At 39.5% G+C, this 12,979-nt stretch overlaps 1 protein-coding gene across 1 annotated transcript in view; it reads right to left on the bottom strand.

The window, feature by feature from the left end:
- The window catches only part of fbn1 (fibrillin 1), a 75,376-nt gene that overhangs the window by 22,540 nt on the left and 39,857 nt on the right, over positions 1 to 12,979 (bottom strand). The window contains exons 29-38 of the mRNA XM_075478071.1: positions 11,659 to 11,784; positions 11,421 to 11,543; positions 10,517 to 10,642; positions 9,795 to 9,920; positions 4,637 to 4,759; positions 3,308 to 3,430; positions 3,084 to 3,209; positions 1,322 to 1,444; positions 1,016 to 1,138; positions 738 to 905 (exon numbers count right to left, since the gene is read on the bottom strand). Of these exons, the coding sequence (XP_075334186.1) occupies positions 738 to 905; positions 1,016 to 1,138; positions 1,322 to 1,444; positions 3,084 to 3,209; positions 3,308 to 3,430; positions 4,637 to 4,759; positions 9,795 to 9,920; positions 10,517 to 10,642; positions 11,421 to 11,543; positions 11,659 to 11,784 (1,287 nt within the window). The remainder of the gene's footprint in view (positions 1 to 737; positions 906 to 1,015; positions 1,139 to 1,321; positions 1,445 to 3,083; positions 3,210 to 3,307; positions 3,431 to 4,636; positions 4,760 to 9,794; positions 9,921 to 10,516; positions 10,643 to 11,420; positions 11,544 to 11,658; positions 11,785 to 12,979) is intronic.

Genomic DNA, 12,979 nt, shown 5'->3' with positions numbered 1-12,979 from the left:
TCGGCTTAATTCTGGGAAAGCACATCATACTAATTAGAATTACAGAGGCGTAAGGGATAAAAAAAAACTAAAAAAAAACAATCTCTACTAAATATGCTTAGCAAAAGTCATATTGTATCATTTGAGGCTGCACTGATGATTGAGCCTTGTCTATTCTTATTCAGTAGTCCAACTGTTTGCATGTTCACTCCACATGAAGTATAACACTGTTTCATGTTCTTTTTTTTGCCAAACAAGCAGACTGACTAAAATAAAAGTTAGAGATTAATCTATTGTACTGTGACGCTCCCAGACCTTCTCCTTAGGCTCCTGTGGTGTGTGTGTTTGTGTTGCAGGACCCCAGGTGATGTGTGATGGCAATTGGAGACAGCTGGTCAGTGTCTCCAAGTCCAAGCTATCTAAAATCCACCTTCTCCTGGGAGCTGGGGCCTCCTTCCACCAACCAGGCCACACTTATGTTTAATGTTTTGGTTTTCTGTATTTTTCTATATAGTGTTTAAGATCATTTAAATTTTTGTTAAATAAAAGAAATTATTTTTAGTAACTCCCACGCGTCAACATTTTTGTTTTCACATGTGGCTCCTTTGGAAAATTTCTGTTATGTTGAATATCAGCATTCCGTTTAGCAGTAGGGCTTCACTTTGGGGGTCTGAATTAAACAAACAAATAAAGAAACAAAAAAAAAAAAAAAAAAAAAAAAAAAAAAGAATAAAATAATAAACAAAGTGCTGACTCACTTGTGTTGACAGAGGGGCAGTATTCACATGGAGTTCCCCAACCGTTGCCCTTAGAACAGCAACAGGATGCCTTGGAAACTCCAATGCCAATCTCATTGGAGCAGACCAAATTTATCGATGAGTCTCCTCGTGGACGGGCCTCCAGGTAGCAGCTTCCAGAGCGAGTGTCTGTTCCCACACATACAGGTACTTAGAAGTAGCCTTTGCTTTGGAATTAGTTTAATGCTAAACTAAAAACAAACATTAACAATTTATAGCGCAAGCTTGTTGATTCTTACCTACACAGCCCATCCGATTGGGGCTGAGTTCAAAGTCTGGTGGGCAGTTACAGACGTAGCTTCCAGGGATATTAACACACACTCCATTAATACAGTTGGTCGGTGTTAAACATTCATTGATATCTGAGAAAAAAAGAGAAATATATACAGATATGATTTATTTCCCCTTTAATAAATAAATCATTATTTGCCATAACATCAAAGAGAGGATATGTGATTTCTCCATTTGTTTTGTATCTATTAAATCATGCTAAAAGAGAGCCCAAGGGTTGAGGCCAGTTAGATTGATGCGTTGACTTGTCTTACCTGTGCAATTGCCTCGACTCCTGTCTAGCTCATAACCTGGGTTACATTCACATCTAAAAAGTCCTGGAATATTCTGGCAGCGTCCGTTCACACAGATGCCAGCAAAGGTACATTCGTCAATATCTGAGGGGGAGATGGACAGAGAAAGAGAGGAAACCGACTGTGAGGGATTAGTGGATCACTGGATGATGGCGGAAAACTGGCAGTCAACGACGGGAAGCGAAGGCCAGTCACCTCTGCTACAGGAAGACAGTTTTAGGACAGAAAACCGACACACACTGGCTATCAGAGATACACAGATCTCAAGTTATTTCTGTCCAGCCCTGCCTGTGCTGAGACAGGGAGGACTCGACAGGTGAATTCAGGATGTTTGACACATCAGCACAATCAAGCCAATCCGCTCATTCAGCTTAATGACTTATTTGATAATTCCACATCTCTGTATACCAGTCCCTTTTTCACCACTAAACTCTCAAAGGTGCATTCATCTTTGTAATGAGGGGTCTATGTATTTGCACTTTTCTATAACAACACTCTGTAGGTGTCATTAGCCTATTCTTATCAACACACTTTTCATTGACTTTCTCGGTCAGCTGAGGAAGAGCTGCTCTTCTGTGGTTATTCACAAATTAAATTAGCGCACAAGGGTGCGTCATCATCAAATGTTTGCCTGGAACCACAGTTCTAATCCTATTTGCTGCTTTCCACGCTAATCCAAATGGAGACATCACTGTCGTCATTGTTTCTACAGAAACTATTGCAAGTTTGGCAGGATTCATGACTGAGATTCCTGCAATCCTTGCCATAATAATTAACCCTCCTTTCTTTGTTTTTCAGACACAGAGTCAGATTGAACTGGGCCTGCTCAACATTTATTTCATGTTGATGTTAAAAGCTTTATAGCATCAAGCTGTGCAGAAATAAAAAAATTATTTTAGAATGGCGCCACACTAGTGGCTCTGTGAAAGAAGCTGATTGAGCTTACCAACGCCCAAGTAATGCCTAAAACAAGACCCCAAATACAGTTGAACAGAAGAGGAGATGTCTACGATGTAGAGTAGAAAGAAAACAGGAAAAAAAAGGAGGAAGTTTAAACCATTTCTTCACTTGATCATCATTGGAAGTGTGAGATCTCTGTCAGATAAAACAGATGAGAATGGAGCCCTGATGAGGATGCATCAGGAATTTCAGGAGGGCATCTTTGTTTGACATGGCTGTGCAAACAACTTTAACACCTCTCCTCTGAGGAAAAGGAGGGATTACAATAATTTTTTACGACTTACATGTATTACTTTCTGCAACGCAGACTCCAACCAAACAATGATATGTTTAGCTAACGGAAGAAAACATTAATAATTGTTACAACTCAACCTTTAATATAATTGGTCTGTTGATTAATACAACTTACTAGTCATTAAAATTGAGAACAAAGAAGCATTTGATTGACCACCTGATGCTGAAACCAAATTTGAAAAGGAAGCAAGGCAAGATCCACTGCTCTCGTCAGTCATGGAAATGTTCTCAGAACTGAAATCACTTCGATACTGAACATGTTGTGCACTTCCTGAGTGAAAAAACGCTATCCCATGAGTTCTATTTGAAGGAAGCGTCTGTCTGAATCTGTTGTGTCTCCAAACAGGAAAACAAACAGCCATTCAGAAGAGTGAATACCAGACCTTTTTAAATAACTCGAAAAAATTTAGGATGTGGGCAAAGATTCAGAGGCCTGAAATCAGGACAGCTATATTTAGCAGGTCCTTACCCTCACAGGCCTTGCCGTCAACAGTGGTGATGAAGCCCATCTCGCACTCACAGCGGAAGCCCCCAGGCACATTCAGACAGTGGCCGTTTTCACACAGGTTGCTGTTCTCTGCACACTCATCGCTGTCTGCAGTGATCACATACACAGCCGGTAAACACAAAATGTATTCACGTATCTTTTAATGAGATAAAAGGTGGGCGCAGATCTTGGTTTGTTAGTGTGACCTGAGCAGTAGAATCCATCTCCAGAGAATCCCTCCTTGCATGCACAGCGATAGGAGCCCATGGTGTTGAGGCAATCAGCGTTGTTGCTGCACATGTGTGTCCCATTTGAACACTCATCCAGGTCTGAAACATAACAAAGTTGGTAAATAAGTACATTTATGTGGATGTTGAACTATTTCATCCAGATGTTGAGAAAGGATAAGTCTGGTGTAAATCCATATTACATATTCTATGTTCATCTCTCCATCTTTATATGTCCATTACAAAAGTTAATTCAGTTTAGTTGGAGACATCAAATTCATAAACAAAATACTCAAAAGTTTTTTTTGTTGTTGTTTTTTAAGTAGAAATGGCTGGCTGCTTCATGCATGTGCTATTTACCTCCCAGCTGATTCCCTGCCAGGTCCATGGCTGTACCCAACTAACAAATTTTGGTTCCTAAAATGTTCCAGGGATGTTGATTTTTAGTTGCAAGAATGTTCCCAAAAAGTTTGTTTTGGTTTGTTGTATGGTTCAAAGCACAGTTGCAAATATAATTTTACTTTTCATGTTTTCATTCCCGTAACATTCTCTGAAAATTCTCCTGATATTTATAATCTGGGGACCTTTGCAGAACTTTCCCATTTGGTTGTTTTAATGTATCCCCCAACCTTAAGATTGTAATCAACCTTTGGAAAACCTTATGGCAACGTTACATTCAGGAATATTCATTTAAGCCATCTGCCAGTTAGACAGTTTAGATATAATTGTGGTGGTCCAACATCTAAACCTGTCAACCTCTGTACAGTGTTTTAGGAATATTCTTGGATTGTATTATTCAGAAAATACAACCAATTTAAGTTCCCCAAATGTTTACAAGACATTTTACAATAACTTAACCTTCTGTGAACTTTGTTTTAACATTAGGACATGATTCTCCTCAATCTGATCTTAGGAGAACCACGGGCTAACATTAAGTCAGCTTTCTGTTGTTGCTGTGTTTTTCGACATCCCTCAATGACGTGAGACACTTTCACTGGCAGGCAACTGGCTGGGGGAGGCAATTCTATGTAACTGCGAATGTAACTTTCTAAAACAGCTGGGCAATGTAGTTTTTAACAAACATCACGTAAAAAGGTATAAACAGAATATAAATATATGTAAGGGCTTTAATCAGCCGTAAATTGATATTAATATTAGTTAGGACTGTTTGGCTGCAAAAGGACTGTGTGAGGGATATAGTCAAATTAAACAATATTCAATTTCAATGTATATCCTAAGCTCTCTATTAAAAAAACTGCTGAAATGTTCAAATATCCCTCTGTATTTATTCATATGTATTGCGACTACCTGTGCATTTGAGGCCGTTGCCAATCCACCCTGGAGCACAGTTGCATTTGAAGCTGCCCGCTGTGTTGGTGCAGGCTGCATTTCTGTCGCAGTTGTGGGCACCGATCTCACACTCGTTGATATCTGAGAAGAAGGAAACAAACAACAGGCCATGTAAAGAAAACAGATGCAGCTCTGATGGTCTGATGATTTGGGTCTGTTTTCTCATTCCAGCACAGTTCTTGGCACTGAGGAGTGAGTTGATGCTTGGATTGAATTGTATAAAAGTAGCAGCAGGAGAAAGGCGACAGAACAAAGTCTTTCTGGCTCGCTGTTTTCATCCCTGGAGAGCTTTATTTCAGGACATGAGACACTGTGGCATTCTCTTGGTCTGTGATATGAATAGCCATACAATGAGGGTTTAATGGGGTGGATATTCATTGTCCAAGTGGGTCCAGAAAGCTAGGAAAATGCCATCTGGGAGAACAATACACTAATGCATGGGCCTTGCTCTGCCAAAAATGGAGCAACGCGTTAGTTCTGGCAGGCCACGTAGTCAACGCGCCTATTGGCTGACGCCGACCCAACCCTTATGGCTGTCCACAAATCAACTGCGCTTATGGTAATCAGCGGCAGCTCGCAATTGGCTGCTGGCACTTGAGGCACTTCATTTAAACTACCAAACTTGTTTTGCTGTCACTGCTCTTTTTTGCTTCTGCTGCACCCACCACCTCCCCTGCTCCACCGACTTCTCATTGCCAAACAATGTCATACTGTTGTCATTGTTGCTTGCTCTGTTCTAGGGGGTTTGTTGCCTTTACAGCAAATGGAAGGCACTCCACCTGAGGATGCTGCTGTTCCCTGTCTTGGCTTCCATGGAGCTCATGGGAAAGTCGGGAACTTCCTCCGAACAGAGCCATACCGCCAAACACAATTGTATGCATTCAGAAATAAAGCTTCTGAAATTTATCTCTGTTCTTCGTCTCGTTTTTGACTAGAGTGGTTCTGACAGAACCGAGGTTATTTTAGACAAAGATTTTTCTCTTCACTTACACTCTCTGCATCTTTCATATAGGTTTTTGTCATTTAAAAAACATCTTTTGATGCTCATGTTTGTTCTTTTTCCCTTATCACCAAATATGTCATGTTTAGTAATGTAATCTTTCCAAAACATAATCTATATAAAACGTGATTTGGTAAGTTTCCATCACCATAAGTAAACATTCCTTCACAGCAAAACCACAAAAAAGTGTATCTGAACTGCGCAGTGGATGAAACCCTCTTGCTAACCTCATGTGCATGTCCCATGACTCAAAAGTGACTAAAAAATAATTGGAACACTTACTATTGGCTACTACTGAACTCTGCCCTTCCTATGAAGCTGTTTACATCCTGTAGGGTAGAGCTAATAAAGATCTCCAAGCAGAAGCTGGTGGTGAAAAGATACCCTGAATGTGCAATGCTTGGTCCTCAGGCAGCTCTCACATGATCGACGAACTGGCACAATGGAAAAACTCTGTGTAGGTCTACGGCACAACAATGATGACTGCTAATCTGTGCCAAAACAACCTTGTGAAACACTGACCAACAAAATAACTGACCTTGAGCCTGAGGAATGGGTGTTGGAGCTTTGATAGAATGACTTTGCTGTGTGTGTGTGTGTGTGTGTGTGTGTGTGTGTGTGTTGTTGAGGCGTGTCCCTGCACATCAAGGGAAGCCATGCTATGCACTCGATCAAGATGTTAGGCCTTATCAGCCAATGAGACACACTCCTAGTGAGGGTAGTAATTCAAAACACTGTCAATTAGAGATTACAGCGCTGCTGGTTTACAGTCTTCCTGAGCAGAGGGTACGGTATATTTACACTACATTTGATGATGGGGTTAATATGAGGGCTAAGACCAAACAAATCTCCCTGGATTACAGACAGAATTAACGATCATTTCCCCCAACAAGCCTTTGATCACAGAAAGTACAACAAACACACACACACTAGGAAAAGCAAAGTGCAAACAAGGGATTGTTGCATCTGCGAAGTGTGTCAGCAGTCGCAGCTGGTGTCAAAGAGGAATTTTGATTTAATTAGGATAATGTTTGACAGATGAAATAAACTCATGAAAAGAGATAGCAGAGAATTATACATCTGCCTGTCTGCTTGTCTAGTCTCCGAGTTTGTATGCCTGCCTGATTGCCTTTTTGTGTATGTGTCTTGCCTGCCTGTTTTGATGACTAAGATCTTTATATTTGCCCATACTAACATATGAATGTCTCACTTCTCTCTTCATTTCTTTGCCAAGGCAGGAGTTCCTTGGGGATAAAGTAACGAAGATAACTTGGAATTCCATTCAACTTTTTAGAGAGGTGGATTGTGGGCAAAAGGAGAATCCATTAAATTCTCTTCAAAACATTAAAAACATATTTTGTTCCACCTACATTGCTAAAAGTCAAAGTACACAGTCTCCATATATCCTTCTATTTCTATTTACCCAGACACGTGTATTTCTTTTTTTCTTTCTAACCAGAAGCTTTCTGGTTAGCATTTCTGGATACCTTGCAATCTTCAGACTGTCTGCTACCTCTTGGGACAAGTTAGCTCAACGTTAGCTTTGGTAAATTCATATTTTTTCACTGAAAGTCTAGGATATCTGTTATCTAGAAGCCCTGGAGAATTGGCTGCTCTAAGAGATAATCATCAGACAACAGCTGATAGATTTCCAGATTCATCTTAAGCTAACATTTGTCACCCCAAGCTGCCAGTTATACCAACCTAAGCAGAATCAGTTAATGCAAGACTATGAGCCACTGACAAGGCAATGATAAAAAAAATATGTTATACTCGGAGTTCATGTAGAGAGAGAGTCATTAAGAAACCAAACAACACAACATAAATTATTGAAATTTACTAACATCAATTGCTAGCATAAACTGCTTGTCTTGGTGGTTAAAGTGAGACGATGTGACCACAGGAGTAGCCTAATCATCAGGATAATAAGGACTTGAAGCAGCAACGGTTGAAGGCTTTGAAGATAGCAAATGCAAATCATACATTTCTCGATACTTCTGGCTATTTCAGCCAAACAGTCTACCACGTGAAAGCAACTGATTTGCTTAACCCAGGACAACATGAGAATTATCATGCAATTTATTCAAATTCAACCCCAGCAATCTAAATTGCTGGACCTTATGCAAAATGTTATGCAATTAGTTGTTTCCCACAATCAAAGTAGCCATTGTTAGAGTTACAATAATGTTGCTTGGTGGTATCTGATTTCCAGTACAACAGCAACGATATGGATTGTTTTGCAGATGCCGGAGCATCCCTTCAACATAGTGCAACATTAGCCAAAGTGACTCAGTCATGTGACAATATTCATATGAAGCTTGCTAACATTAGCAAACATAAATAATACTACAAGTCATATAAGACTGTGTGAGAATGCAGAGGCAAGTTCTCAGAACTGCCTCTCAATTCAACTTTTCACATTTTTATACGCAATGGGCTAATATTTGTTGTTTTTACAGTCACAAAGCCCAGCTTCAAGTCAAATTGTTTTATGTTCAGTCATTTTGCTTAAAAATATAAAAACGGAAAGATTAAATCTCCTGAAACACATCACTGTTAAGTTTGATTTTGAGTTTTTTTTAATACAGACATAAAATTATTTGAAATTATGGTCCCATTTAGAGTTAAACAGACAATAAGGGAATGCTTTAGGGGTTATCGTATGACTGACAAGTTACTATACCCAACTGGAATGTGTCGTTTTCACGGTTTTCATCTCCTTACTCGGTTTCAAAGAAGCAAGACGGCTGAAATGCTTTGTTGATGACCGTTTTTTTCCCAATCAGATATCTTCTAGCATATAAAATACAATATAAGGACATGTTTACAAAGTTTGAAACTTGATTTTATCCTGAGGCATTACCAGCCTTTTAAACCAGAACATCCCCACCCAGTTCTAACTTTATGAGACACATGCCAAGGCAAAAAAGTACTGAAGTGTTTTCTCAGAATAAAAAGAGAATTAAATCTTGTGGGAGCTTCATCGACAGCTGGATCAGATCTGGGCTTAAGAGCAGCTCTGACTCATTAATACTCACAGAAATACAAAGATATCTCACACATACCAACATGGTAACACAAGGCAATTCAACAAAGAGAGGGGATCTCTTATGCATTTTTTGTCTTAATATATTGGAGAAGGCTCTGTTCCAAAAAGAGTAGCAGGTTTTGTTCACTTGTCTATTAGAAGACATCCTGCCTGGCTGAGAGAAATTAAAGTCTTGATTTCTTGGTCTGAGGTTGAAATTCCAAACGAGTGATTCAGAGCCGGCTGCTGCAGTACCAGCTTTCCCAATACAAGGAAAATACCGTGTGGACATTTTAATGGGATAAGAATGAGCAAGGGTGTGTGTCTGTGTGTATAAGTGCTCTTGTATACGAATGAGCGGGGGAGTCAAACTTCAGGGAAACCTGTTTATTTGTGTCTGATCTAAGACGTGCTGCTGCTGTCTGACTCATTTTCGAGACATGGCCAGATAAAATCAGGGACCAAACTTACAACTAGACTTTAATCAAAAACTAAGCATTATTATTAATCAGACTTAATTCCCAATAGATGACAAGTGAGTTCAAACCAGCACTAGGTTCTAGCAGCCGGTTGGACTTAATATTTATGTGTTCTGGAGTTGTTACAGGCGATTACGTACTGCAGAACTCTCCAACCATCACGTAATGTTTAACTGACTTTAATGAAAGAGCAACACAGAAATAAACAAAGGTGCAATGTGATGCGTACATCTGATGAAAGATAGTGATCTCACTGCTCCTGCTGCTGTTGCGGATGTTGCATGTGTGTGTTAGCATAAGTATGTTTGTGAGCGTGTTTCTCGTCAGGCCAGACAGGAGCTCTTGAGTGAATGTGAGTAATGAGCTGTCAGACCTGCTTTTGGTTAACCAGACATTCTCCTTTTATCCTCTCATTTCTAACCTCTCTTTTTGACATTCTTTCACTCATGCAAAACAACACACACACACAAACACACCTCGCTCAGCATTTAATTAGCAGCAGACCACTACTGATTCACCACCACCCTTTCACTTCCATCCGTGTTCTAAAACAGACAGAACAGTGTGTTTTTGTGTCTCTGAAAGCTCGCGTCAGCTTGTTTCACTCACCTGTGCAGCCTGTGGTTCCCTTGCGCACAGAATATCCCATGTCACAGTGACAGATGAAAGATCCCTTAGTGTTCTCACAGTTCCCACTCAGACAGATGTTTGGGTTCAGCTCACACTCATCCACATCTAGGCAGAGGGAAAAGCAGAGGGAAAAAGAACGATCAAGAATGTTAGTCTGCTAAACAAACTACAACAAAGGAAAGGTTTATGACAATTAATAAAAGCTTTTGTTGATTCTGTCTGCCTGGTTCTGATAAACTATGACACATGAAAGTGAGTCACAGAAGAATTACATCATGAACTATATTGAGGCTATAAAATGTGTTTACTTTGAATAAATACAGCAATAATAGAGTGGGTGTTTGTGCAGACTCATTTAGGCATCCTTACATCACGGATGTCAAGCTTTTGTTTTCTCACTCAGTGGAACCAGACGTCTAAATGTCACACATTCTTCCCCACTCAGCCAAACTATAATACAGTGTTCACTATCTTATAAATCAACAACAACACTACTCCCTTCTTTTTCGGGCATAGACCCATAGATCTGAGTCACTAGACCTTGTACTCTCATGACTCATGTCTTGGAAAACCTTGAAAATGATCATTACGTTGTTTCGGTAAGTCTCAGGGAATTCAAACCTTCTGGATCTCATAAGTGCAGCGCTGCAGAGGGTGTTGATTCAGAGTTTCATTTTGAGTTTTAAATGTGCATTTGTTACCTAGGCAGGTCTTCATATCTTCAGATGACATGAAGCCATCAAAGCACAGACACTGATAAGTTCCTGGGGTGTTGGTACACTGGCCACCGTCACAGATGTCTGGGCTCTCCTCACATTCATCAATATCTGACGATTGAAGGCAGAAAGGCAAATCAAAAATGAAAGCAAAGAGCAGGACAGGGAAAGAAAAATCTTACACCAATTAATAAGGAGCTATCAAGTTTACAACAGAAAAGAGTGCTGCCTCATGGGTGTATATTAGATAGAACACAGAGCTTTACAAAAGATTCTTTATCTTTAAGTAAAGTGAACTCAGGAAGAAGCTTGTGTAATAAAATGACCATTACTCTAAATCACTGCTCTCAAAAGACCCCAGTAATGCCTTGATATCTGTCTGTCTCTGTGGTAATTGAAGGATTAAGAGTCAGTCAGACTATGAACAGCACATGAAACCTGCTGTCATTCTCTCAAATAAACACCTTTGAGACTTGAAAGAAATTCTGTAAACCTTTGCCAGAATAGTCAATAAACACCACCTTTCATTGCCTATCAACATTTCAAATTGAATAATGAAAATTCCTCAGATTCAGTTTTAACCTTTTGAATGTATTTTTACTTTAACCATGTGTTACCCAGATTACTGCTGTGTCTGTCTATTGTATATACATATTTTCATGATGTGTTTTTTCTAGCTGCTCTTTGGTCTGCCTATTTAAACAAGTGTTGCAGTACTTTAGTACCGCAATATGTGAGAAATTCTGAAGAACAAAGCATGTCGATGAAAGACAGTTTGCTTTTGCTATCACAAATCATGATGAAAGGGGGAAAAAAGTAGATAAAAAAATGTAACAACTGACTAAAAGAAAAATATGCAGTGATGATTAAAAAAAAGACAGATATTCACCAGTGCAGGTTCTCAGATCAGGCATCAGAGCGTATCCACTGCGGCAGCTGCACTCGTAGCTCCCCTCAGAGTTGGTGCAAAAAGTCTCACAGCCACCGTTCTCTATCGTACACTCGTCAATGTCTGAGTAACAGAAAAACACAAGCTAGTGGCATGAAAGCAGGACAAACCTATTCATATAGCACAATGAAACAGCAAGGCGTGTGTGCAAGGTAACAGTCCCATATTCCAAACATACCAACACAGTCCAGTCTGTCCTCAGTGGATTTGTATCCTGTGTTGCAGGTACACTGGTAGCGGCCAACCATGTTGATACACTGGCCATTCCTGCACAGCCTGTCACTCAACTCACATTCATTGATATCTGCGAAATGACGAAGCATTTATTAGCTTTTCACAAAAACAACATGCAATAGCTTAGTGGGCAGAACACAAGAAGCAACTATGAATGGTCATGATAAGATACATACCAGCATCAAAAATGTCCATTGATAAGCGAAAGAAGGCAAATGAAAACACAGAAGATGAAATTCTAACAAAAAAAAGCATGAAAAACAGTCTTCCTAGCCTTGATCATGGTACATTTAAAAGCAACTGTTCTTCAGACCTAAGAGGGCTTGATTTAGAGTTGAGGTAAAGAAGTTCGGAAATCCCTACGGCTGCAGATTTATCCATCACTTTCTAAACAAATAAAGGAATTTCAGAAATCATTTCTGTTTGACAGGGAGCAGGCGAAAGGATGTTTTTACAGGGGTAAAAGTGTCTCTTTTACTGGTACAAGTCTGGAAAATCCCTGCAGTATTCTACACCAGCTACAAACAAGAAAACAGGGATTGACCAGTACCGAGGTGCAAAAATCCAGCCTTTGGGAGATTAGTGTGGCGATAACATTCCTCATATTACTGAGAGAAAGGATAGAAACCAGTTTAACGGTGTTGCTCATCTGAAGATAGCAGCCTTTCACCACAGAGTTGAGTGTTAGGTTCAATGTCAATAGCCCAATACGTACATACAATAGTGTGTGGTGATTAAAGTGAATTGAGCATTTGTGTGTCATCTGTGCAACGGTGAAAGTCAGCTTTGTGTTTGTTTTGAACGCAAACTAAATATAAAAAAAGAGCATAAAATTTGTGAGATTAAGCCACATTTGAAGCTGACTGTATGTTGTAGGAAGCCTAAACCAGAGCAATTGAGCAAAGTACCCACCTTTAGCTGGAACCGATTAAAATTTTCATTATACATTAATCTGATTTTTTTTTCTTGATTAGCTCATTAATCATCCATGTTAAGGGATGACTTAATCGGCTGATCATAATAGTTGATTTTTTTTTATGTCTTTTAAATTGTCTAATAGCTGTACACTGCAATTACAGGCACCTGGTGAGCGCTTGGTGGATTAAAATATTAATCATGATAAATGGCCATATCAAAGAAGAGATGTCAGAAACTGTAGTTTATTATCATAATAATGAGCTAACACCTCAAAATCAAGAGGGAACAAAGACCCTTGTTTCAGAGGATATGTTTGGGTATTTTTCAGTAAAGCTTTCCTTTTTTTT

Source organism: Odontesthes bonariensis, chromosome 1, assembly GCF_027942865.1.
Source record: "Odontesthes bonariensis isolate fOdoBon6 chromosome 1, fOdoBon6.hap1, whole genome shotgun sequence".
Classification (NCBI taxonomy): Eukaryota; Metazoa; Chordata; class Actinopteri; order Atheriniformes; family Atherinopsidae; genus Odontesthes; species Odontesthes bonariensis.
Note: the sequence above shows the minus strand (reverse complement) of the source record. Positions and strands in the feature narration are given on the sequence as shown.